The sequence below is a fragment of the Parus major genome, chromosome 3 (genome assembly GCF_001522545.3).
Source record: "Parus major isolate Abel chromosome 3, Parus_major1.1, whole genome shotgun sequence".
NCBI lineage: Eukaryota > Metazoa > Chordata > Aves > Passeriformes > Paridae > Parus > Parus major.
In genome coordinates, this window is record NC_031770.1 from 52,856,452 (window position 1) to 52,883,893 (window position 27,442).

Below are 27,442 nucleotides of genomic sequence, written 5' to 3' on the forward strand. Positions count from 1 at the left end.
TCAGATTTGTAGTACAGCTGTGAGTGCTGTAAAGGGGCGCTGTGCTTTCTAAAGCCCTCACGACAGTCTTATACAAAGGCAAGAACATACCAGCAATGGCCTCCCCCCACCCCCTACAGCAGATACAGGGTCTCAGAGATGCCAACAAAGTGAATGTAGTGCAATGTATGTCAGGAGTGCAATAAATTTTGATGGGCCCAGGAAGGTCTTGATGAGCAGGCAATGCACAAGGACCACATGGGAGCAGGGAGATACTCTTCCCCCAAAATATGAATGAATATAATGAACATAAAATGAACATAATGAAGTGATACATTTAATCTTTCCATTTAATAGGGTTAAGAGATCAACTTCTATCTAGATTTACAAATACTACAAAGAGTGTGTTTGTTGAACTGTGTCTGAAATGTCAATATTATTTGCAAATTGCTTTAACATTATTATTATTCCTAATAATTCATAGCTCTAGAAGCTGCTTCTACACGTGTATACCAAGGGCTATAGAGTACAAGCTTGAATGAAGGCTGATAAATATTTCGCTTTGCCATTGGAAGTACTGTTATATTTAGCATCCAGTTTCATCCACAATTTGTTTTGGTGTGGTTTTTTTTAACAGACTGATTTTCTTCAGATATGCTGTTATAAATGGTCACAAATAAAAGGCTTGTCTTGTCTTCCAATTTATTACTGCCCTGTTTTCAACCCCTTTACCCTCTAACTTGGTATCGAAAGGAAAAGAACATGTTCTTTACAATCCTCATTCTATAAATTTCAGTCTGCTGTCCTGCTATTTTTGTGTCCCTGTGGGTGACCAAATTCATTAGTCATTGAAACATCACATAATCACACAGGTGGGTGTGGGGGGATGCTCTGACAAGCAATTTAATAGGGACAGGTCAATAACTAACGTCAAATAACTAAAATACAATTCAAAAGAAACCAAACCACTTAATATTGTTTTTTAACAAGTCCCCACAATCTTTCTGTATTTTCTGTTATTTTTAAAATCTTACTCTCTGCTATTCTTCTAAGATAACCTCTAACAAATCTCTTGGAGCTAGCAACTTAATTACATCTTTAGAATTACATACTTTTTAGGAAAATGGTTCATCAAATATTTAAGTTTTTTGGGAATGACATTTCACAAGGCTAAATACCAGTGAAGAGTAACAATTTTAGATTTAGATCTACTGTGATTTAATTTCAACATAAGGCAATGTGAATTATAAGTGACCTTGAATTGACAAATGTGTTCTATGACAAGTTTATTAGCAAACATATTAAAAAAATTAATAGTTGTTGAAGATGGTATGGATAAAAGGAAAACTAAGGGTGGCAGAAGTCTGTTGTTAACAGAGTAAGTATTACATGCAGTCTTGCTTCAGCCCTGACAGAAAACACTGACACAAAAATGTATTTTAACAGAATACAGCCAGAGATTAGAATAAGGGAAGAACAATATTTAGTAAAAATGAGAAAGCTGGCTTCAGATAGTTCAAAGAAACTAATAAATCCTATTGTGAAGTAAACAGTTTTTAACACTGTAGATGAGAAGAACCTAGAGTTCAGAAAATTCAGTGGGAAGGCAGTAAGAATACTAGCTGGAATCTGAAGGAACACAAAAAGTTTAGGATAGTTTAAGAAAATCTGGCCAATCAGGAAAGATTAAAAGGCCCAGAAGATTACAAATAGGCAAACACATTCTTTATAAGACAAGGAAATTAAGCCAGTTTAAATTCAGTATCCCAAAGATACTGCAAGGATCTCAGAGTCACAACTCATGCAACTTTTTTCATGGGAGGAAAAAAGAAAAAGGGAGAAAACAGCTAATCCAAGTTTATGACTCAAATGTTCTTTAAAACATTTTGGGTGTAACTGGCATTGCCACACAACAGAATGGGTGGATTGGTCACCAGCCAGTCAATATCTTTCTAATTCTATAAGGTTGTTTTTGTTAGGGCTGTTTAGACTGGAATAAAGGGGTTTTTTTCCTCAAGTGGTTACCTCAGGTATTAACATTAATTTTATTAGAAGAATTATAGGAAAGTATGTGAAAAAAACCAACTGACCAAAGACCCCTCACCCCTTGCCAACTAAGTGGTCTCTGGCTGGTGCATGCTCACGTCTCAGCAGGAAGCCCTACAAAAGGCAGAAGCAGCAGTAGCAGGACATTTGCCTAATGAATGCTTTCCTTGCTGCTGGACTGCATGTCCTGAGGCTGTGGAGGGAGTAATTTTGGCCAATCCAGACTGGCAGTGTCTGGTGTATGTCAAACTAAGCCACAGCACAAGGGATGCATCTCTTCCTTTCTGAGAGTTTTCTTTACAAGGCTGTTAGTCTGAATTCCTTCGAAGAACCTGAACTAGGCTAATTTTGGTAGGATCAAGTGTATGTTATGGTAGTACTTTCTCAATTATCTCACCACAGAAAACAGGAATTGCTCAGGAGTGTAAAAATTTCTGTACTCAGGATTTATTGAAGAACTCCCTAATTGCAGTCAACAGTACACCTCCAAAATCACACCCTACAACAAAGTCTGCTGCTGCAGTCTAATCCCATGTTGGATTAACTGCAAACAAGAAGTGCAGGTAGCCTTCCTCTCTATACAGTTCAATTTTTATTTTTTATAAATGGATGTAGCTGCAGTAGCGGAATAAGCAATTACAGTACAAAGTTAAACCCAACAGCTTGGGCAGTTGATGTCTTTTATGAAGTCACTGGGCTAATGCCAGTGTTTGGCTCTGCCTGGAAGGAAAACATAAGCCAGGAAACAGTAGTAAGGCTTGATGCTGCAGACACTAATTATTCAGCTATGAAAAACAAAACGCAGGAGAGTACTGCTCAAGTCTTGCACTAACTTGCTATTTCTGTTTTATGACTAATTCTTTAGTGTGCACATTTTCTGTTGCCCCCAACTCATGCAATTAAACTATGCCACTGCTCATGTCTAATTTAAAAAACATATAGCAAACACAATCGGATTCCTATTCTGGGTCAACACCATGCTGACACAAAGCCAGGAATACACAGTAGCACTGTGCTCTACTACTTATTTGCAGTCAGGAGGGTTCCATCAACCACAAGCTGGACTGACCTGAATAAAGAGAGCCTACAACATATGCATAGGCTTTGCTGGTTTGCAGTCACTAGCACTATTACACCATCCAGTTGGGATGCCTGCTTTATGGAAGACACATGGATGCTTCCTCATTCCTCAGCTGACCTGTGTGCAAGCTGGTGAATAGCTATAGGGAGGATCTGCCTCATATTTCACTCACCCTGTTAAAAACCAACATGATGATTTCAAAGAAAAAGATAAAATAGTCTGGTGGATACACATAAATATTTATTATCAGTTTAACTTCATTTTACTAGAAATCTTTAAACAGTTTTTCTCTTTTTTTCTTTTTTTCTTGCCAAAATGTTGTATCTGACACAGTTGCTACTGTCATAGCTTCCCTGCATTGGGAATGCAGAGCTTACACTTAAGATTCCAAAACAATCTATTCAAGATAAAGAGCTTTCAACTTTAGTGCATATGGAGCTATTTAAGGATTGGTAAAAAGAACCCCCTTCCCCCTCCCAAATTAAGAGTCTGTTACAAAGATATTTCATTACCAAAAAGTGAATATACAAATGCTAAAAAAATGCTGGCTTGAAAAAGTGATTTCAGAATTTACTGTACACATTGTAACAATTTATTATATAAGCTGCTTCTACATGCAAGCAGATCTTACATTTGGTGTAAAACATTTATACACATTCTTTACAATTTGTACATATTTAAATGGCTGTATCAAACAACACTGCGCTATGGAATTTTGGAAGCAAACAACTAAAATTGGGAGGAGAAAAAGACAAGGTTTATAAAAGGTGAACAAAACTCGTGACACTGAGAAGCATCTAGACTTAGGCTTAGTCTTGTTTGATTTGGTTTGGTTTCAGGTTATTCAGGCAGACCCAGATTTTCCTTCTAGCAGAGAAAAGTAACACCAATGCAAAACAGAGTAAGGCAACTATTGAACTGGCAGACTGTACCCGTCACTTAAGAATGGCTTACTGGTAAAATGCCTTTTTTAGTTGTTTATTTTTAAACTAAAATATTTATTTTCTAGGCACATTTTAGCAGAAAAATGCATTTTGGCTTTCCTGCTTGCCTATGGCAAGAAATGAGTTACTGTACTTGGTGCCCATTGTGAACACAGTTGGTGGTGATTTTTTTGGTTTGATTCTGTGAAAAGCCAAGGCCTCAAATGGTATTTCAGTAGTATGGAAGGGGACACTGAGTCACTTGATAAAAGATGATGATCCAAGAACAGAGTTTGTATCATAACTAATGATGTTATTCAGTACTTTTGTCACCTTTGAGTTTGCATTAGAAGGTGACAAAAAGTTAACCTGAACCAACAGCACACCATACTACTACACAAAGACCTGAGCTTAGTTGGAATCTGGGGATGTCTACTAGCTGGGGTTAGATGTGGCAGTGTCCCCTCTGCTGAAACAGTACAAACCGTCAGAGGGGAAGCTGGCCCTATAGAGCACTGAGAAACACCAGTGCCTTATGGCATAACATTACGGGTGTCAAAGTGCTGGCATGGAAAACTGTTTTTCACACTTTCCTGAATGGCTCGTTCCTTGTTTCTACTTTGTCTTCTTACACAGTGCATAGTGAAAAAGTGAGCCTGACATAAGCTCTGAGGTGGTGTGCCACAAGATTTAGTTAGAAGGAAGAAGAAGAGAGGGAAGAATGATTTATGTTTACCAGAAGTCGTACTGGGAGCAGGATGCCATGGCTGCATATGGAAAGCAAAACTTAAGAACAAAGCGTTCATTCAGGAGATTATCACAAACATGTGCCAGAAACATACATGAATATAATTCCTCCTGGTTACTGAATTGCTGGAGAGCTCAGCTGAATATAATGAGTATTAAGTAATTTTCTTAAGTTTGTCTGCTTTCCCACTTTAAAAAAAAGCTACAAATGTGTCGCTCTGGTGTTGATCCAGAGTTTTTGGAAGAACATTTGATAGACAGGTTTTCATGAAGTCCATGGCAACATATCAGTTTGATAATTTAGATCTCTAAAACTAACAGCATTACCTAGCTGTTTTTATTTAAATAATACAAATGGGAGACCTTTCAAGAGAGGAAAGCCTTATTGTATGATTTAGGCTGATAAAGTAAAATTTTAAATAATACTTTTTTTTACAACTGATTCTTGTTGGTTTGGAGTTTTTGGATTTTTTTTTCAATGGCTAACAAGTTTTTATTAGCATTGCCCCCATATCAGAAAAGCACTTTGGAGTTCTTCTTTATTGTTGAATACTCCTTATTTTCTACATCACAGGAAAGCGGCTGAGTGCCTGCCTCAGCTTCTGTGCAATCTGAAACAAAGAAACAGGAGACATTTAATATGTAGTCACTTTACACTATGCAGAAATATGACTGCAGGCTAAGAAATTAGGTGTTCCCTCATGTGATGAAAAACTGCAGGCATTACTGCAGGTTTTCTGTATGCAGGACTCTCAGAACTTTCCATTATAAAGAATTCTAATATATACACCTTCTGCCTTGTTAATTTGGTACTTTCACTGCTCCAGTTGTGTTGGAGAAAGCATTGCACGCAGGGCTGTTATTCTGTCTGTTTATCAAGCACTGCACTGCACCAGAGAGCTGCAGGAACAAAGCCAGATTTTCCAGGAAACGCATCACCCTGCTGAAGCAAGGCTGAAACATCAGAACAGAGCTCCTGTGCACTCCCTATAGTTCTCATGGTAGCCATGACCCCACACATGAGCATGTACTGGCGGAGAGAGGATTGGTACAAGAAAACTGGTGAGGCTGCAACCAGAAGGATTGAAATAGACTGGACAAGAGGCTGAAAGAAAGCAAGGGGAAACCTAAGCTAACCCCACCAGATGTGTCAAGGAAAGTAAGCAAAGTGACCTGGTAGGGGAGCTACAGTTATCACCCACTAAAGATACCTCTGAAACTCCACTGGCAACTTTTACGGCTGTGAACGGGCATCAGTTACTTATAAGACTCCTTTTAGTAGTAGAAGTCAGGTTCCAGCACATCCAAACTCAAGTGTTTTACCAGGATATCATGTTAGAAAACTTGTCCTTGGTTTATTTAAAAAAAATCACAAGGAATACATGCATGAAAACACTGTTGAATGAGATCTATAGCGGTAGGGAGAGTGCTTAGATTTAACATATTTAATGTCACCTGAAATGTTCCTGTCCCTCCTGCCCCACACTTGTATACATCAGGCTTTAAATCACAAAAGCTTCCCATCTCACTCCCATCCTATGGCAGGAAAGTTTTGTTGAAATGCTTTATTATTCTGTTCAGTGCAGCAGGCCTTGCTTACTGCACATCGGAGAGCTAAAATTCTCTGTAAGCCTAGTACCAGCATTGGGGGGGGGAATTAGTCAAGCTATCAACAGCATGGTTTCTGAACAGTGTTTTTTAGTTCTACTAGGTTTGCTGTAACAATCATGTACATAGGACAATATCTATAGGAAATTATTGTCTTAACTCATTCTTCCAGTTTTCAGGCTTTTTTACAATTCCTCTTAAATTTTTTTTAACAATTCTTCAAATATCTGCTCTGTGGGAGCATAGATTAAACTCTGTATTTCCTATAAAAGTAGCAGCACAGTACATGCCAAGCAAACAGTGCTGAAGCCCTGTCCCTTACCGTTTCATAGAACTGTGCCTGCTGCTCCAGATAGAGACGAATGACGCTGTTGTAGTCATAGATCCGGTTACTGTGGAAGTGATTCATCTCAGCTGCAATCAGGCCCAGGAGACAAATTATTCAACAGAAGCATTTATAATTAGGAACAGTTTCACTCAGTTCTAGTTAGCTACTCTGCAGCAAGCTCAGTGTCCAGCCCTGCCAGTACAGTGACTGCTCTCATGCTTTCACAACCTGTTCTGCCTGCAGCTCTCAAGCTATTGTGGAACTGTTTGTCAGATAGGTAGGGGTTGATTACACACCAGCCTGGACCTTCCTGGACAAAGCCAGGTTCTTGTATTACAATACTCAGGTGCACAAAGATTCAATAAAAGATACAAGCAGGATTTTCTTCTGCTGAGGTAACTGCTCCTTCCTGAAGTGTTTCCAACAGAATTTTGGCTAGGACATTCAGATTTCCAAGAGTATGGATATCAAGTTTTAAGCCATAGCTGTAAGTACTCAGTTAAAAAAACAGCAAGAAAAGATACAACCAGTAGTGTCTGACCCATTCTTGACTTAGGCTGTTTCAACAGATACCTGAGAAACAGCATTACTGAAGCTGTAATACCTTACACCAATTTCTACATCTCAGATCACAGCTTATGGCTGAAAGAAGTTAAATATATTTTGGGGTATCAGTGGAGGGAAAAGAACTATTCTACATTGTAAAAGTCATCCTAGAGGTCTCTTCCACAATTACCACACATAAAGCACAATCTTCTTGCGTCACTGTGAATAAGAAGAAGGGGGTGGGGAGTTTTCTTGGTTGTTTTTAAAATCAATTTTGTGTGCTGCTCTGACTTCATCACATAATATAGAGTACTCTTGGCTTTAAATCATCTAAAAATGATGCAACCCCCTCAGCAATGAGTAATCTCATTGAAGTCAGTAACAGGATGCACTTAATGGCTTGATATCCTGCAGGATTCAGCCCTGACTCCTCACTTCCCCATTTTTTCTAGTGCACTGTGCTGCCCCTTATAGTTACAACGCCTCCAACCTAAAGAGGAAAAAATTAATTCAAAAAACATCCAGGAAATAAAGATCTTATCCAAAGAACATGAATCTCAGGTGGGAGATGGATTATGTCTGACTAAACTAAAAGTCAGAAAAACACTTCTGCTCATGATGACCTGCTTCTTGCACCAGGGTCTATGATTTTAATTTGAGACATTATCACTTCCAAATCAAGGAATCAGTCTGGGGTAGTTGTTTTGGGGTTTTTAAATTGCAGTTTCAAAATATTTGTTTTTTACAATAGCAATGCAAGATTAAAAAAAAAGGGGGGGGGGGAAGGCAAAATAACTGCAATTTAGAAAAATCTAAGCAGGTCACAAAAAAGCCCCCACAAGCAACCCATGCCCAGGTTTTATTCCTGGTAGCAAAATATTTTCTTTCAAAGCATGCTGCTTAACAGAAGTCCTTCAGAGGTCTACAACACTGCCATTTAGCTCAACATTTGGTTTACCTTGTAGTGCATAAGCCATGGTGCTCACACGTTTCACCATGTTCTGTTTGTCTTGTGGCGTTATTTTACTGGTTGCAACTAACTTGTCACTTTCCTTCACTCTTTCTATTGCTCCCTGTAGAAACCAAATGCAGAAATGTTAAAAGAGTAGTCAGCTTAGGGATCTTCACAGTAGTCTAGAATGCCACTAGCTACATTTTGAGTTTGCATTCAGTACACATATGTACACAAAATGATCGATTCTGCCTTCTCACATTTTTATCCAAAGTTTTTTATTTCACTTTATTGCTTCCAAGAGTCCTTGCAAAAAGTGACTTCAAACACAGGCATGATCAGAGTCATCAGCAAATTGAGTTTGGTACAGGCAGTAAGACACAAGGATATATACAAAAAAGCACAAATGGACCAAGTTTCAAATTACATGTGACCAACATAACTGACATCCAAAAGCCTGTAGAACCTTATTTGCACATTTTACAAGATGAGGCAACATAAAACTGTTTCTCAAGAGACTACAACTCATTGCAATGTATAGCCATTGATTCAAGAAAATCCTTGAGTCACATAAATAACAAGCATAAAAAGATATGCCTCCCCTACACAATGTATTTATGTGAAACAACATGCAAGAGGATCTATTTACACGTCTCTTGGAAGGAGGCTTATGTTTCAAGTTTTAAAAACATTTCTTCTCTTTTTTTCTCTTCTTTTCTTTTTATGGTATTTTCCCCCAATAACTCTGTGGGATGAGGGACTGTAAATGTCCTGAAGAAAGAATACACAAATCTGATATGCTTTTATCTTTGTTGCTCTCTGAAGTATGTATCTATTCTATACATTTAACACTTCAAGTGACCAAAAAACCCCAACCTTGCATATTAGCGCTCGTTTTAATACTTCAGAATATTTAGTTTCCTGAAATACATTGCAGCAGACACATGACAATAAGGAAAATTTTTATGACCAAAAAAAAGGCATAATAACTAAAACTATACACTGTGGCTTTTGTATTACAGAAAACAAAGTGGGTGGGTTTTGTTGCTGGTATTTTGTTTATTTGTTTGTTTTTTCTTCCCCCCAGAAATGTTAGAGCTTAGCTCTGGTCTCTGGTTTTTGATATTAAAGAAACTTCTAGGCAGTGCATGATTATTTATCAGTCATGCAAGAGTACCCGAGTTTTCCTACAGTACTCGTAAGTTTTACTATCAACTACCATATAAGCCTCAAATATTACAAATTTATGCTACTGCTATGGACACCACTGGGACATGAAGTCAATCTGAAAAAAATCATGAACTTTCTACTGCTCTACTATAGCAAAAAGTCATGATATTCTTGAGAGAAATTATAGCTCTCCTTCCCTCTAAGTACTTCTTACTTAAAAAATCAACAAACCAGTTTCACAGAAACTTTCAGTGTTTCAGCAGCAGGGACCAGACTGCTGCACAAAGGCAGGGTACCATACCACCACTTTATCTGCTGTCCCCATTGCCCAGCCCATGAAAAGAAAGGCTCTTTACATACCTTATGAGCTGCTATGATGTCAGGGAAGCAACCAAGAAATCCCTTATATTCATGGTTTGTTTCCATCAAAAAGTGAAGATCTTTCTTTGGCTAATAAACAAAGCATAAGCATTAGTAAAAGTATCTGTGGCAAAATCACAGAAAAGAAACTATGATGCCAAGAAAGGGCAAAGGGGAAAAAAGGGAAGGAAAGAACTGAAAAAAACCAAACCAAAATATTGTTTATGCAAGTTTTTAATAAATGAAAAGGGTTTTTAAAAATATATAAGATTTTTAGAGCAAGGTACTGCACATCATTGTGCAGACACCTCTGTTCTTTGTTTCATTTAACACTAACTCATGAAGTGAGGGATTTTGCCTTAAGTTTTCACCCAAGAAGAGTTTCCAGTACAGTCTCTCATCACATATGCAAATATGCACATGCATAGGTGCATCTCCTTCGTTGTCAATGTGGAAAGATGTTTTAAGAACTTTCAGACTCAACCTTGAGATAAAGAGGATCTGCATTTTGGAGACTTTAAGTGTAACATGCTAAACAATCAATGTATGTCTTAAATACCAATCAAGGTTTATTTAAGCCACATTTTTACTGAAGCAGGCAACCTCATGTCAAGGCAATGGAACAGGTTCAGTACACAGGTATTCCCCCATATGGAGCAACAGAAAAATCTGGATCCCATAGGCATTTGGGGAATGCAGAGGGAAGGCAGAAACTCTGTCCTTGATAAAATATCAATTACTTTTGTATCAGTAATGAAGACAGTTCACAGACATCAGAAAATGAGCACATTTAAAGAGCAAACAATCATTTTAGTATTTTAGAAACCAGAATGTGGTTTCTCTCATCACATTCCCCCTGAGCTGACAAAGAGTAGGAAAAAAGATGAAAATGCATTTAAAAGTGTTAATAGCAATTTAATTTAATTGGTCTATAGAACTAGCAGCTATGTTTTAATCAAAGACGGAAAAAGAGAAGTCAGGAGTAATCCAAAGAGGTGATATGTCTGTACACACTATGCCATTGAATTCATAGTGCTCCTACCTGATCTGCTACAAGACTGGCAATTTCTTCATAAGTTTTCCCTGCTTCTGTTATTGCTCCATTGAGATCAGATTCTCCTAGAAGTAAACATCAGTGTTCAAATTACAGTAATCCAATTGCAACAGGAAACGTGCCTTGATTCAAGGCAAATATATAAAATAGCCTATTTACAATAATAAATACCTAGCCATCCTTTTATGACCAGCAGAAGTAAAAAACTTTAAAAAAAATTAAAGGAGGCAAACTGAAGGTATTGTAGAAAATTAATGTTCTACCACAGTACTAGCACTACTTACTTACACATTTAATAATTTTTTGCATTTAAATACACAGGTATTCCTCCACATGAGGCAACAGGAAGTGTGCCAGGATGTAAAGGAAGGAAGAATGAGGAGGGTTACGAAAGATAAAATGACAAAACCAATGTGCTACTAGTCCTGAGCTCTCTGACAGTCCTGGAACATAAATATTCAAAGGTCAGAGAAGCAAAAGGAGGCTCAACTAAGTTTTTTCCTTGACAGCAAGACTGGATCGTTTAGGGAACTCTTAGATAATATTTTCAAGCTCTGTAAAAATCACTGTTTTTCAGAGTGAGTTTCTGGCTTTCATCCTTGTATGAAACAGATCAAAGGGCCCTACAATCTATGCTTAACAATACAGACATCACCATAAATCCTAAGCTAGACAACACCACAAGCACTCATAACACTGTATTACTAACAGGACAGGCTACTTAGGACAAAGATGGAAACAAGCCTTACATTCTTGTATGTTTCATGCCACTTCACCTTCCCATCCATGTTAGCTTGTCCAAAGCACGTAGTCAACAGTACAGAAAGCAAATTGAGATAGAGAGTAGAAGGCGAAGGTATAGTTTGGAGATATCAAACTTTAGTTTAAGAAAAAAAAATAGTTTTCTTCTGCTTTCAGACATGTCTTGATATTAGGCAGTGGTTAGTCTTTTGTGAACTTTTTGATTTTATTCTATAGATGTTCATCAGTGACTTAATTGAAAAATACCATATATTTCATTAATCATTAACCTGAACATTGAAGCATCTGATTCTACTACAACATATGGTCTAATCTACATTAGAGATTTATTACATAGGATTCCTTCATTTCAGCATGTCCTAATGGAAACAAGGACAAGTACACCTCAAACAGATACATTCAACATACAACTGAATGTTGCTTCAGTTCTATCAATCGATTCCTGCTTTCCCTTAGACTGGTTTCATAAACTCAAAAAGCTGTGAGGCAAAGTGACTGATCCTAAGAACTAATAAGTCAGATAACATACAAACACTGTTAAACAAATAATTTTTTTCCCCTCCTATTTGGGCCTGTTAGGATAAAATAAAAATATAACCAACATTAATTCCTATTGTGAGACTCAAGAGGTACACAATTCATAGAATATCTTCACCTTTTTGTAAAACAATAAAAAAATTGGAAGGTGATAGATTTTATTATTTCAGGCTTGAGGCTAAATTATTTTCAATATTCCAGCATTCCATTTGTCTGCTCAGAAGTAACCATGAAGTAACTGCTGCTTAGGCAACTGACTCCTAGATTTTGGGATAAAACATGGTGTGGGGCTTCAGAGTCAGAAGCCAGGCTGGTCTAGATGTTGCTGTTTATCTTATAATGTCATAAAAGATGGTAATTTTCCCTATCTGAACAAAAAAAAAAAAAAAAAAAAAAAAAAAGAGAGGAAGAGTATGTATATTTAAGTTCAACAACAAAATCCTCCCCTTCTGTGCCAAACTCACTCAAGAAACCTTTCTAGATGAGAGCTTCAAAGGATCCAGACAGACCCTCCCAACACCAATCATCTTTTATTCTCAGAATTCTCAGCTTCTGAACCAATGCAAAGCTGGGAAATACCTTCTTAACTCAGTCTGTGAAAGCTGAGTTTGATCCCAGTGAAAGGATACATCAGGATGTCAGGGCTTCTTTAATCAACAGAATAGCAGAAAGCCCCAAATGTTGCTAGCATTTATAACAAAATTATCTTAGTCTTCAGCACGTATATCCCCTGAAGAAACAGAGGGGGCCTAAAAGCATTGACTGAAGGTAGCTATAAATAAAACAGTTAAAATGGCCAGTAATATTCCACAGATATTTCAACCCTACCACAAGGAGAAACAGATATTTTCATTGATTTACAGGCTGCATATTATCACAAAGAGATGAAGAAAGACATAAAACTATGAAGAGCCTTTTGGAGATGTTTAATAGAGCATCTCTGAGCAGTTCAACTGCTTGGTAAATACCAGTGATAATCATTTCAGAAGGAATACACCAGACATATTGGGGGAACTAATACTCCAAGTCTTGACTGGGAGAAATTAAATATTTTTTTTTGTCAAGAAGTATTTTTGTTTTCTTTCAAAGTACATTTTAATATAATTCAGTAGGAAAAATCACAAAGTTTGACATACTAGCATCAAATACTTGCAGCAAAGTTTTTCTTGATAAGTACACCTCAAACAGATACATTCAGCACGCAACCAGCTTGTAAAGCCGGATTTGCCTGCTGCTAGCTGACAGGATAGTGAAACTTATATGTAACTGCCTAACAGAATTCCTGAGGGGTGATGTAGGATTAGGAGATCTTACTATGGTTGAATGGCATACCAGTCATTCACATTTCCTTAATATAGGAGAAAGACTCCTCCAGATTTGGTGCCACAAAAGAGAAGCCAAATAATTTAAGGCTGTGTTAACCTTAGAGTATCCTATGGTATGGTAACATAGGCAACACATTGCCAGGCTGCAGGACACTTCCAGGCATGTTCTGGTACTGTCTAATACACATTTTTGATCAGGATCATGCTTGCAAAGTGTGTATTCTTGGAACCAAATGGACAGTACATAAGCCCATAGCCAAGTTAAATCAGAACTTCTCAGTGTGTCCTTAATAGTTTATAATAATAAAGGTACCCTTGCCTCTACAAATACTGGGGACAGATCCCTAACACACACTGGGGCTGGAAACAAATAGATAAGGCTTATTCTTTAGCATGAGGAAAAGAGCTAGAGTCAGATTAACAAGTGGATCTTGCCTGGTGGAATCTTAAATATTTTAGGCTAGAAATTAGAAGAGAAGACAGTGGACACCACTACACGTAAGGTGCTGCAAACAGCAGGCATCACTGATGTCAAGTGGAATGGACAATAGATACATTCCATCCCAACTGTGAAAATTAGCAGGAAATTCAGTATGTCAGAAGTCAGCTATCAGTAGCTAGAAATGTTTCTGTCATCAAATCAGTCATTGCAATCTTCAGTGGCCTACATGCTTAAACTTTTAGAACACTCACATTACAAAAATCTAAAAAACCAACCCAACCAAAACAAACAAAAAAAAGGATTAAGAGATTCAGCTCCCAACAGAAACTGAACTGAGTGTCCTTAAGCATGGCTGAATGAGCCATTCCTCCTTACTGGTAGTCCAAAAAATCATACATCATACTCAGCCTGTCGACTACTTCTTTGTTGGAAGCAATGTGTCCTCTTTTAAATACTGAGATCCAGAAAGCCATTCCCCATCAGTTTAAATCCAGGTGCTTACACCTCTTGCAGAGATTCTGCTTAATTTATAGACCTATACTTGGTGGAATGATCAAGTGAATCCATACATGAGCAGCAGGCAGTATAGAGTGAGAGAAGCAGTGATGAAGCCATTTAAAGCCACATCTGCATCATACTTGCTCTCTCTTCTTGGGAAGTCAAATTAAAAAACAAAGAATCCCATATATTATCAATTTGGAAATAATAAAGGTACAAGTTATTGAAAAGAGCAAGATATATGAAATCAAGGCAAAGGCATCTGTAGGAAGGGCACTTTTCTCAACAAGATACAGGTGCAACCAGCTATGACTGGGCAAAGAACAAAGACAGACATGCTTGCCTTGTTCCCAAACTTTCATGGGATCTATTTTTTCATACCATTCAAAGATGCTGGAAATCAAATCAAAGCTTTCTTTTCTAAGGCTGATCTGCATTTTTGTATCCTAGCTTTATGACATACTGTTTTCCCTTTATCCTGGCAAAAGAATGTGCTAGAGCCCAAGCAATTTTCAGTCCTTTCTCAAGAATTCTTGCTACAGATTTTATCCAGGCAGGATTTAGTTTTCTAACCCATGCTAAGAATACATAACCATGCAAATCCCCTACTTCATTCTCATATCCAAAAGTGACTTTTTAGGCAATATGCTATGCTCAGTTCTAACCAAGCAGTCATCCTGTTGAAGTACAGGACATAGATGAGAAGAAACTATGGGGACAATGCCTATTTCCAATACTTCCAGCAACAGTTTCAAAAGGTTGCATTTAGTACATCATTTATAGGGCAAAATGTTTTAAGATTATAAAGCAAGAGACAGATGACTAGTCAGAGCAAGTACCGGTCAACTAAAATTTCTAGGATGGAAACATTTCAGGAAGCTTTTATGCTGTAACATTTAAGGTTTTAGAACACAGTAGTTTTGCTATCAAGTCTAGAAAGAAAAATAGCAAAACCTCAAACACCTTTGAAAGGAGAATCCGAGGGAAAACTGACTCAACAGGCACCCTCTGTATATGAGGAAACATTTCCCAGTTGTCTGGAAAACATCAACAAATCTTACCAAAGCTGAATTTTAAATTTGGTCTAAAGACTACATTTTAGGAAAACTTTGAGCAACTAATGCCCTCCTTCTACCTCCCACAGCTTTCATACCTAACATGACAGGCTCTTGAAGGAGAAGCAAAGGTGAAGGACAAGAAAAGGCTACAGTAGCCAACCCTAGAACCCACATAATGGATTACAAAGCATTGTAGTAAGTTTTCCATCAACGTGTAGAGTTGCTCTATCATGAAGTCACCCAAAAGTTCTGTGACATCTATTTTCAAGGCTGCATTTCCTCTCCTTTCTCTTTGATACCACAAAAATGCTACAGCATGTTTGGACAGGCAGGTCAGTGACCGCATTCTATATTAAACTAATCAAACTAAACTCTTCCACCACCACTAACCCACCACAAGATTATACAGTGAGAGAAGACAAGATTTCAGACTAGAACATAAAAACCCCGTAACATTCACAGAAGAAAGGGTTTAGTATTTTTTCCATGTTTGAACCATGTTTGACATCTAAACCTCAAAGAGGAAAGAATTAAGATCATCAGAAAAAAGCATGTAGCATGATAAAATTAAAATACCTCTTTTTAGGCAAAGTACAAATGAAGCTATAGAAATACCTTGGTATCCACTAGTGCTGAAGACCAGTGCCAGGCTCTGCAAAGCTTTTCCTATCTTCTGGTATTCCTTGGGTAGTGCTGAAAGTGGGAAAATGATGAGGAAAAAAGGGGAAACAAAAGCAAAAAACCAACAAGGGTGAGACTAAATCTGCAGCATTTCCAAAACTTGATGAAGTAGATGTCAAAAACAACTAGGTTTTACATTTTCTCTAGTGACACATTTAAAATCATATTCTTTACCCCCTCCCCTGCTACACATGTTCCAAAACTGGATAAAGCAATTACAATCTGGATTCTTGAAAGGTATAAACAGTTGGGGAAACAGTGTGTGAATGTTATATATAAAAAAATGAAATCTCATTGCATTTCTAGCTCAGTCCTCCTATGCATACAGTAAGATTTTTTTCCCCCTCCTCCTCATGGGGGAAGGAAGAGGGGGAAGTGTTGCAGTGTAATATGGAGAATAGTCAATATTTTAAGAGAAAAGATTATTATATAGACTCATAATACCTAAACTCTCCTCAAATCATGAATTTTATATTTAAAGGCAATAGAAACCAAGATTACCTAAGTATAAAAATTATGCAAGTATCTGAATAATAAAACTGTTTTTTATAATATATTTATTGAACATGCATGCATAAATTGCTCCATCACAATTAAATCAATCAGCTGTGATTTATGAGTGCATTCATTATTAACACTTTGAACAGCACCACTCTAGAGGCCTAAAAAGCAATCTGAAAAGCAAATGCAATTTTTTATACGCTGTCTATGCTAGCAGAAAAAAAAAACCCAAGTAGATATGGGTTTTGTTATCAAATATTTGTATTCAAAGGGTACACTGCCCAGGTAAATAGAAAGTTTTTAGCTGCTCTAGCATCCCACAGAATCTGATTTTTACAGAAGAACCCCTTTATGTGGTATAAAAAAACACCACAAAACCCCCAAATCAACCCCCCACCCCAACTGCCTAATTTTATTGATTATCTTTGATCAAGTGCTTCTCCAGAAGTCAGACTGTTGATGATAACTGGCATTTCTTACACAAGGAGTACTGTTTAGAGCACCAGAGTTCTGTTATCAGCTATTACACTGGTACTGAATCTCCAGTAGAAACTTCAGTGAAGATTCTTTGGTTTCTTTTCACATGTATTTAAGAAGTTTCCACTGTCAGTTATTTTAAATCTCACCGAATGGAAGGCATATAGCTATTACTCAGGAAGTGCCAAACATACTTCCAATTAAGAGTCAAGTCTAGAGCTGACAGGGAACTTAAAACTTAAGAGACTACTGAAATTTTGCATGTTCCAATTTACCAGTGTCTTTTTTTGTATTCAGTACGAATGTCTGGAAAATTAAAAGTTGAAATTTTTGATACAATCAAAACTATATTCCTGCATCTATGCTTACTAATTAATAGTTACAAGTATTAGAGGAATAATTCTGTATCTAAAGCACCAGTGTTGTAACTTTAGGAAGACTTTAGCAGTTAAAAAAGTACTGAATTTCTACTGAAAGCACAAGTCACAGCCAGCCCTTGGTCTGATCACTGCTTCTGTAACTGCAAAGCCATGCTGTTTTTCTAGTCTCATCTGAGGAACATTATTCCTTCCCCTGTTCTCTACTCTCCCCTCAGTATAATTTGCTAGTGAAGCAAGATCTGTATCATGTTAGAGCTCTGTCATGTGTTAGTCTATTTTTGACCAGCAGGAGGGTCAGTGGTGTGTAGAAGGAAACTCTTTTATTCAAAGTTGGGAAATGTAAATAATTTAAAGCTAACATCCTATAGATACTAAAGTCTAATGTAATCACTTCCACAAGAGATGGAGCTTCTACACTTGCCATTCTCTCTGGTCAGCCCCAAATATTCAGCTGAAGTAAGAAGCAAAGACAACTCAGGAGATACACTTCAAGCTCTGGGGACAATATTTTGACTTTTTTTTTTTTTTGTGGGAGTTTAAAGGAGAATAAAAAAAATTAAGGAGATTCAAGGATATTTGTGTGATAGGTCTTTGGTTGCCAGACACTACAGCCTGCCCTGAAGTGTTTCTTATTATGATCCTCAGCTGTAGTACCTGCTTCCTTTCAATAGCTGCCTTGTGGTGGCCACAAACACTGAACACTGCTGTGGACTAGGAAATTAGAGCCCAGGCAGAGTCATAGGGACTTGGTGTGAAGTTCTGCAACCCTAAACATCTGTGGGAAGGAAGAGACAAGATAGGAAAAAAAAGAATTGGGCTAAAGATTAAGTTAGAATCAAGTTGGTTTTTCTTTTCTTTTTCTCTTAATCTCATTTCATCTTTAAATCACTCCTCCTAGCATGCAAGGATCCTAAATAAGGGGTTAATAAGATGCAATTACTTGAAAACATGATTTCATCAAATAAACGGTCTCTTTTGGCCATGTCACTACAATTTAAATAAATGACCAATATATGAGTACAAGTCCAACAAGGGCTTTATCTGAATTACTAGAATTATTTAAGTATTTTTAAACCTATGGGCAGGGAACAGATATTACTGAGATAAAGAAAAAGCCCCAAACAACCCAACAAAAAGCCCCACATCAAAAATACTAACATAAAATTTGCACAGTTTATACACTTAAGACTGAAAACAGCCAGAATGCCATATAATTCCCATGATAATTCTGGAGTTTCTTTAAAGATGTGCCTTGAATTATACACATTAAAAAAAAAGAAGAGAGAGAAAAGCACCACAGAAATGACTGCTGAGTTCAGAAGGACACTTACGCCCTGTACACCTCTTCCAGTGCTCTTGTCCCACTGTCAGCAGCTCCTTAACTCCGTCATCCATTGCTTTGGTGAACCTACCCACTGCATCACATTTCTGTTCTCTGTGGCATTTTGAAAAAGCAAAAACAAAAAGCAGTTTTAATAGATGCATAATGCTAACTTTAAACACAATACTGAAATGTTTAGTAATGTCAACTAAGTCTTAAAAAATATGAAAGATATAAATCAATTTCTTAAAATTTCTGCCATTTCACTAAATTCAGAATTCTCCTCTTTAGGTACAAACATTATTTGTTCCATTTTTCCTCCTCTGTTAGATTCATAGACACGTGGCACTGGACTAGCACTTTTATTATAGTGTAACAGTAGCAGTGAAATTCATACAACAATGAAAAAATAAAAAGAAAATAACCATGTCAGATATTTTGATAGAAGTCTAACACAGGTGAACAAAAAGTAATATAGCAACTCTCCTAGGGAAATATATATGCATACTTTCATATTATATTGTAAAGACCACTGTGCTGAGTTGCATTATAGGGGGCAAAACCAAAAAAATCTGTGATGCTCCAAAGAGAATTCTGAATTAGTATGTCCCTCTGTACTCCTCTTTAAGCATGTTTTCATACAGCTATCAGAGTTTTCCATTAACACAGCACTCCATACACAGTGATTTGTGAACTCTACAAAAGGAAACTAAATATGTACTTCATAATTATCCAACAGGATTTATTTAAACTGCATCAGATCTTACAAATGCTCTCAGCCAAAGCCTGCATGAGACAGCTGTCACAGCAAGGGGACACTGAGTAACTCCCCAGAGCCAGGGCAGCAGCTCCAGCTGTGGCCCAACAACCTAAAGGTTCCCACTTCCCTACCAGCACTTCCTTCCTCAGCTGGACACGATACACATGATACATGATACATGATAGTTATTTGCAAAAAACTAGCACCTGGCCTTTCTAAGAGGCTCTTGTTTTACTCCCCTTAGGTCAGGAGCAAAGCATCCTTTAATTTTCCGAACTTCATACTTTATGGTATCAAGATCACCAAAAATGCTCACAAACAAGTGCAGGACTCTCAAAATATTATCAAAATTGTTCAGTAAAGAACATCTTCACACTGAAGAACCCAAGGGTTATTGAACAAGTGGGTTTGTCCACTTTGTAAGTGGACTAATGGCTTTCAAGACTCACATACACTTATAACAGCATTCCCACGCACTACAACACATGGACATCTGAGATGTTACAGCCACCCCTGCAACTGCTTGAAAATAGGTCCCCAGCACTACCCCAGGCTGCCAGCCCCAGCCCAGGAACCCATACCCCTGGTGAGCATTCTCCTTGGGCTGGTGTGCCCTCCCTGCTCGGGTACAAACTGTTTAGCAGACCACATGCTGGGTACTCTCTGCCACGGGTGTGTGAGTGTAGTACATTCCCTCTCCTGCACCCTGGGTACAAAAATCCTTCCTCTCATTCACCCCTTCAGCTTTTATGCCACTGGAATATACAGAAACCACATCACTTAAGTGAGGAAGGTTGAAATCCCCATGGTTGGAGTGTAAGTGACCTAAAAATGTGCATGTTTTCCTGCTGGTACAGAACTGCTACCACACAGCTATTATATCCACTCAGTATGCACTGCATCACTTGCATAAAGCCTGTATTGGGTGTAGATACACTAATGCTTTGCTGCTAAAAACACTTCTAGCCATTTTATCCAGACACACACACACACACACTCTCAAAACATTATGCAGGCTTCTGTGTTTCACAACAGCAGGAAAAGCATGTCTTAGATACTACATCTTCTAAGAAACATAATTTAGCCTAACGGAGTAAAATAAAGGCTGCATAGTAAATCCAGTCTTTAACTCTGTGAAACCCAAAGGTTTATCACCTACAGAATATACACTAAAAAGTGCATGTATATGTAATATACACATATATAAAAGAAATATATCCATTTGCACTTCCAGAATGTAATTCGGTAAGTTAATTCAATTTTCATTTTTAATAGCTTTCCATGGATTAGAGATATTCTAATCATACTATGTGTACATTACATACAACTATTTTACAGAAATGCTGTTCTGCTTATTGGTCCATCTACAATTATCCTAAGATACTTGGTAAGTTTAGCATGTTTTGGAACTGTTGAAAGACTAAAGATCAAAACACACTTCCACAGCACTATAAAACATAAGTCTATAGGATCTGACAGTACTCTATCCCATCAACTACTTTTACATAAATTGTTTTAGTATTAGCATTCAGACACTGAAGTCAAAATTACATCACTCAAGAGTTCCACCAATTATTGAATGGGTTGATATGGAAATTTCATTATTTAAGCAATTTTTCAGCTCTGCCTTGATGAAAACCTCTTCAAATCAATGAATATATGTGCACACCTAGTATCACAGTTTTGGATTATCTCAGCATCTGTTGCATACCCAGATGAAAAATGCCGACACAAAAAGAAATCACCTTACATTTCTACCATGTCCAAGTCAGGAGCTTCTGGTTCCATTGTAGAAAAGATCATGACTCCTACAGTTTCATCTTTTTCTGCCTTCCGCTTTCCAGTTTTCCACTCCTTAAAAAGAAAAAAAAAAAGAAAAGAGAGACACAAAGCTTGACCATCACTCAACTCACCCTTCTTTAACGCTTTAAGGGTGTGCGTTTAAGGAATGAACAAAATGTTTAGGAGAACTGTTAACCAACAGACCAGCCCTGAATTAAAACCTTTCATTAAGAAATTAAAACTTCATAGGAGCCAAGGTTTTTTACAGTTTCCCAAGGTTCTCTCCTTCCTCATTTGTGCACTTTGTTATCTAAATTCTGGGGTCAACAATCTTTCTTGTGTGTTACTGAAATACAGTGTATGAACAATGATATTCAGCTGTTTCCGCACACAGGATAAGTCTCATGTCAGAAGCTGCTCAACAAGATCATGAAACTATTATGCAATTATCATACCAAGTTCTTAGTGGTTAAAAAAATCCCTATGTATTGCAACATCTGTCCTGTTTATACATCTATAAATAGGAAACTAAGAAGTGCTGACTAGCTGGCAGAATTATAAAACTCCCCGCTAACCATCCAACCAGCATTTTGCCAGGACTACTACTTACTACGTTATTAAGTCTCTACTTACAGGACCACAGAATAATTCTGGTTAGAAGTACCTCAGGATGTTTGTAGTTCAACCTCTGACTCAAAACTGGTCAGCTGTGACCTTAGTCACAGGAGACTTGAATCTTGAAAATGTTTAAAACCAGACTGGATAATTTACTTTTTCAGCAAATTCTGTGTGTATTTAGAAGTATGATTATTTTGAGGAGAAAGCAGCAGAGTTTTTCTGTTTTTTTCTCATCAGTAACAGAGCTGGAGCTCAATCAAGAAGAAACCATTATTTACTGAAGCTTTTCTTACTTTATTTATTTACTGAAGATATTAAAATCTATTTTAAAAAAGCATAATAAAGTGTGTGTGTGTGTAAATAAAAAATGGCTGGTTATATCAGGTAAGGCTGCCACATAGTGCTAATTCAACTAATTTCAGTGAAAAACTGTGGTTTTGAGGGATGGGGCAGGGGGTTATTTTTAAATATAATACAGGATCAGGTACAACCCAGATCTGCTATGAAGTAGCTTTTGTTAGCAGAGCAGCACCACTCAGAGGACCACAGTGATTAGTAAATCCAGCAGAGACAGAGCAGGGCAGCAGCCCTAAGAGTTTTATAGATTTTCCTATTCTGCTGGAGGATTCAAACTGTCCCCTGAAGGACTGGAAACAAAGTTACTTTGAAGAGCTCAACACTGTGGGAATGGGGTTAGCACTTCCCAGGAGCAATTTTCTGCCTTGTCTCCAGCCCATCACTACTGCCCACAGTGGGGTGGCTACAAGACACAAACTCTTGATTTGAAGGGGAACTGTGGGGGGACAGCAATTCCTCAGTCTCAGTCTGTGTGTGAACTTTATTTCATTTCCTACCTTCTCATCTCGGAAATTGAGAAATTGCTGGAAAACTTCACTTTCTGAGACAACAGGATGGCGACACATTCTTGTCATCCAAGCTTGCAGCCTCTCCATGCGCATTTTGATAAATTCTTCTTCAAAGCGCCCTGTTACACATTGAATAATAATTGTTACATTTACAGGCTAGCGCCTTCAAATTTCTTCTTTTTAATTTAAATTGAAACAACCTGTAATTCATCTGGTGAGTTATTAATATTTAATGACTCAGAATTTACAAGAATGACAGAATCCTGAGTTGGAATGGGCTCACAGAGATCACTGTGTCCAACTTGTAAATAAATGGCCCATTATGCTAACAAATCAAATGAACCTTAAATTACAGTATTTTGATTACTGATCAAGAGTTCTCCTTCTTTTTTAGATAGCCAGAAAATAATAAAAGCACCTAATACCCACCCACAATTCAAATACATTTTTTTGAAAAAAACTTATAAACTTTTGGATGGAAAAATTCGGTATTCAGATGACCCAAGAGAAAAGCCAGGCACAGGATTGGGATGCAGGTATTGTTCTGGTACAGCTGAGTAAAGTCTTGGTCAATATGAGGTTCAAAAACATTGAAGAAAAAGGAACTACAATCCAAGTTGCCATGTACAAGCTAACAAAGCACTGAAATTAAACTGCTCAAAAAATATTTGAAATTGGATTGCTCAAAAATATTTGAAATCACTCAAATAAAAATCACAGATTTTAAAAGCAGTGCCTCCTTTAAACATACTTCTATATAGGTAAACTCAGGGGAAAAAAAAGCCCCAATAAATCATATGCATAAACTGGTTAGAATATACACATACATGTAAGAATGTAACTGATTTTTTTGGTAATTAAGATATTTTTAATACAAACTAAATAAGTAACCATTTTTCTTAAACCACTAATGCATCATCACTGTGTATCCATAAGAACCTTTTAATTTTAGTAGAAACCATCTTCTTGATGGAATCCTTTATAATTTTTAAAAATACATGACATCAGAGTTCTAAAGCATACAGTGAACAGGATTTGAAAGGAGAGATTCCTGCAGCACCCAACTCTTCTGATTTCCATAGCAGCACAGATGACGAGCCATGAACACATGTACTGTTTCTATATAATTCTACTGCATAGTTACTATGGCAGCAGATCCACAAAGTTGAGATTTTTGTGTTCCAGTTTTGGTTTTTGTTTTTTTTTTGCAAATATGGAAACTAGCAAGACTAGCAGGTAAATAAAAGAACTAATGAAAAATGAACTTTGTGTATGGATATTTGTCCTGGAAATTAGCAAAAAAAAAAGAAAAAAAATATCAAACACTACAGAAGAGACATTCTGTACCCTTCAGTAATCCTTTGTTTCATTTTTAATCTCTACAGAAATCTCCACAGCATTCCTCCAAGGAATGCAGAACAACAGGACAGTAGCAGTTGGAAGTTGGAAGTTACAGGCCACTAAGCATATAATCACAAGTATATCATCAAAACCAGGATCCTGACAAAGTCAGTCTGGAGTCTTATTCTGTCAAGACCAATTGACAGAAATCCTTTTGTAGACAGTCTTCAGAAAGAAGCCTCCTAAGCACAGTGAAAGATAACTACTCTTTTTCCAGTTTCTTCATGTTTCAGGAAAAGAGACATGCTTTTTATTTTTTCTTTTGCATGGGGCAATGTATCCTCTCCCACAGATTCCAGAAGACAGAAATTCAGAGGCAATGGATTTCGCCAAGATGTGATGCCCGACTCCTGGGTCTTTTAAGATACAGTTACAATGAAATCTAGAGACTCCATCATGTCTTCTGGTTTCCTTTTAGGACACATACACACATTTAAATAAAAATGCTGGTCAATTCTAAACACGAGGCTAAGGGGAAGAAGTCACTTCCTCACTTTTCAGTTTCCTCGGCAGTTATCCCAGCAACTTCATCAATGCTGAGCTTTCTTCAAACACAGCAGAGCTGCTGCATTTTGAGTGATGCCCACAGCCATGTGGTTGGCAACATGCCCATGCTTGTATGTTTGGTTTTGGCTGTTTATCTCAAATGCTGTATAATCTTACCAGTAAACATGCAAGTGGAAATGGGCTAAAGTAATGCATTTTCCTCCTATACAGGTGTCCATTCTTTCCTTTACATGCATTCTAGCACACCCTTGTAGAAAGGAAACCAGAAACTACTAAAAATGCATAGGCATTGTCATATTCTGTTGCAATGACTAAACTTATGTGCATTTAAAGGGCCTGATCCCACTTTTCTTGAAGTCAGAATGAAAGAATTCCACAAGCTTCAGACAGCTTGGTCAAGCTGATCTGACATCAAACCAGAGCAGGAATGAAAGATGCTTTCTAAATCAAGTGTGAAATCAAGCAAGAGGAGAAACAGCTGCAACATTTCACCTGGAAGCAATAAAACCCCCGTTTGTCAGGGGATGCTCCCTTTCCTCTGGGAACTTTGTGTCAAAGCTCTTACAACATAACATATATACAATCAAATGCAAAAGAGAAAAACCCAAACGAAACCAAACACAATGCATACCCTTCCTCAACCCTCAAGAAAACCCCATGCAAAAACATTTGCCCAGCTAGTCAGCAAATACGGAATAAGTATCTTTTCTAGCCAATAATAATTATTATCTCATGTAGTAAATAGAGGATTTGTTTTGCTTTTAATTACCTCTTTTTAAATCACTGAACTAGATAATTGAACCTGAGCTTTGAAGTGATTCTCCTAGTACTGATCAGTCATTATCAATCAGTCATAACAACTCATCATAAGTTTTAAGTGGTGAAAGATTGGGGTTTCTGTGACCCAATCTTTAAAAATAATGAGAAAAGCAAACAGTAAGAGATAACTGAACCTTATAAAAAACTGATTTCCTTATTTCCCATTCTGTGAATTCAGAACTGGGAATAATTACCTGTTACTTGCTTGTCTGGAAGAGAAGGGATTGGAATGGCTAATCCAAATTTAACCAGGAGCCGCTCATACAACCAGTCAAAGTGCTTGTATCTGTGGTTGACAGACCTATTAGTGTTCTGTAAGAGAAACACAACTCTGAATTTGGACAGGCATCTACATATAGTCATACGAAACAAGCATGACCAGAACGGTAACCACATGGAATGAAAATAAAATTTATGATTTAGAGCCTTAATACAGAAGAACTTAAAATTCTAGAAAAAAGCAAATCCTTGGGGGAAAAAAATATGACAACTACGAATTACTCTTACAATGTTCTTACCAAGTCACACAACCTTTTATTTATAGGTACAAATGACACACACTTGCAAGACAAAAGATCCTGTTTCAGATACACTTACAGTGCAGGTCAGCTGATACTCAATGTAACTCTTGAGACCATACATTTTGGAACCTTTTTTGGGATCTGCCACCACACAGTCAAATGTAGAGGTAGGATATACCCACATTGGGCCATAATCACCAATCTGTAAGAAATTGTAAATATTATCTTTAAATATATCATGTTGCACCAGCTGTAAACAAGGAGAAAAATATCTTCTCTTTTCATTTGAGAGTTTCCATTTATTTCAGTGAGAGGCTGAGAGTCTGGAAATAGAGGGGTTTCTCTATTTCTCTATTAAACGGGGACAGTGACTACAGTTGACTTTTTCTTGTGTATTTTACAATTTTTCCAAAATAACAAAGGAGTGGTGAATTCTAGGGCTGTTTGAACCACATTTCACTCGATCAGCATATATACAGAAGAGTTTGGTTTTTAGATCAGGAAACGGCCTGACCATCAGGACTGAATATTACAAGCCTCTACAAATATAGCTCCTACATGTAACTATCTAGATAGTGAATGATATGAATAGACAGTGTAATACATTGCTCTGCACCCCAATCCCAAAAAGGCTTGTGTTCATCACAAATAATGCAAATACAGCATGGAAAAAACTACTGAAAATAATCCTCATCACAGTTATGATTTTTATTGTGACAATTCTATTTCTAATTATATGTTCAGTATCAGTTTCTTCTGACCCAAATATATATATAGGAACTTGGAGGATAAAAGTTCAGTGAGGAGTGATTAAAACTGAGGAGGATTATAGAACCCAACCAACCAACCAACCAAAAAAATAAAACCAAAAAAAACCCATACCACCCACAGAAAAAATTATATACAACCCCAACTTACAATTATGGGAATTTTTTCTTTGGGTTTTGCTAGCTGCTTTGCCAAAAGATACTGTTCCATTCCTGGTTTTGCAAATCCAGGAAACCTAACAATAAAATGAAGTGATAAGTTAATTCGATTCTCCTTCCTTTGACATATGCAGAATTGCCTTCCATTATAGGAAAAAAACCCTAAGTGTTTCTCAAGTATAGAAAAGAGCTTATGTGAATTACTGTAACAGTCAACATTTTGCACTGAGAAAAGCAGAAAAGTTTTGGCTACTGACATCCAGGCTTTTTGTGTGTGTCCGCGTGTGTAGTAAGTCCCTTCTTGAGCAAAGAATCGCTCAGCCGTCCATCATACCAAACATAACAGGAGGACACAAAGTAACATCTATCACTCCTCTGCAGCCCCACCCTCTCTGGAAACACCACACACACAGATGCTCATGCACCTGAGATTTCAAATTATGAGAATCCAATCATCTGAAAGAAT

The 27,442-nt window shown here is 37.3% G+C and overlaps 1 protein-coding gene across 2 annotated transcripts in view; it reads right to left on the reverse strand.

Annotated features, from left to right (window-relative positions):
- Positions 1 to 3,324: 3,324 nt before the first annotated feature.
- The window catches only part of SNX9 (sorting nexin 9), a 61,705-nt gene continuing 37,587 nt past the window's right edge, over positions 3,325 to 27,442 (reverse strand). For both annotated transcript variants that reach the window (XM_015622410.2, XM_015622409.2), the window contains exons 7-18: positions 26,969 to 27,053; positions 26,127 to 26,252; positions 25,724 to 25,841; positions 22,791 to 22,921; positions 21,287 to 21,390; positions 18,787 to 18,890; positions 16,032 to 16,109; positions 10,783 to 10,859; positions 9,741 to 9,830; positions 8,217 to 8,331; positions 6,707 to 6,798; positions 3,325 to 5,387 (exon numbers count right to left, since the gene is read on the reverse strand). In XM_015622410.2, coding sequence (XP_015477896.1) covers positions 5,340 to 5,387; positions 6,707 to 6,798; positions 8,217 to 8,331; positions 9,741 to 9,830; positions 10,783 to 10,859; positions 16,032 to 16,109; positions 18,787 to 18,890; positions 21,287 to 21,390; positions 22,791 to 22,921; positions 25,724 to 25,841; positions 26,127 to 26,252; positions 26,969 to 27,053 — 1,168 coding nt within the window. In that variant the 3' untranslated portion in view covers positions 3,325 to 5,339. The remainder of the gene's footprint in view (positions 5,388 to 6,706; positions 6,799 to 8,216; positions 8,332 to 9,740; positions 9,831 to 10,782; positions 10,860 to 16,031; positions 16,110 to 18,786; positions 18,891 to 21,286; positions 21,391 to 22,790; positions 22,922 to 25,723; positions 25,842 to 26,126; positions 26,253 to 26,968; positions 27,054 to 27,442) is intronic.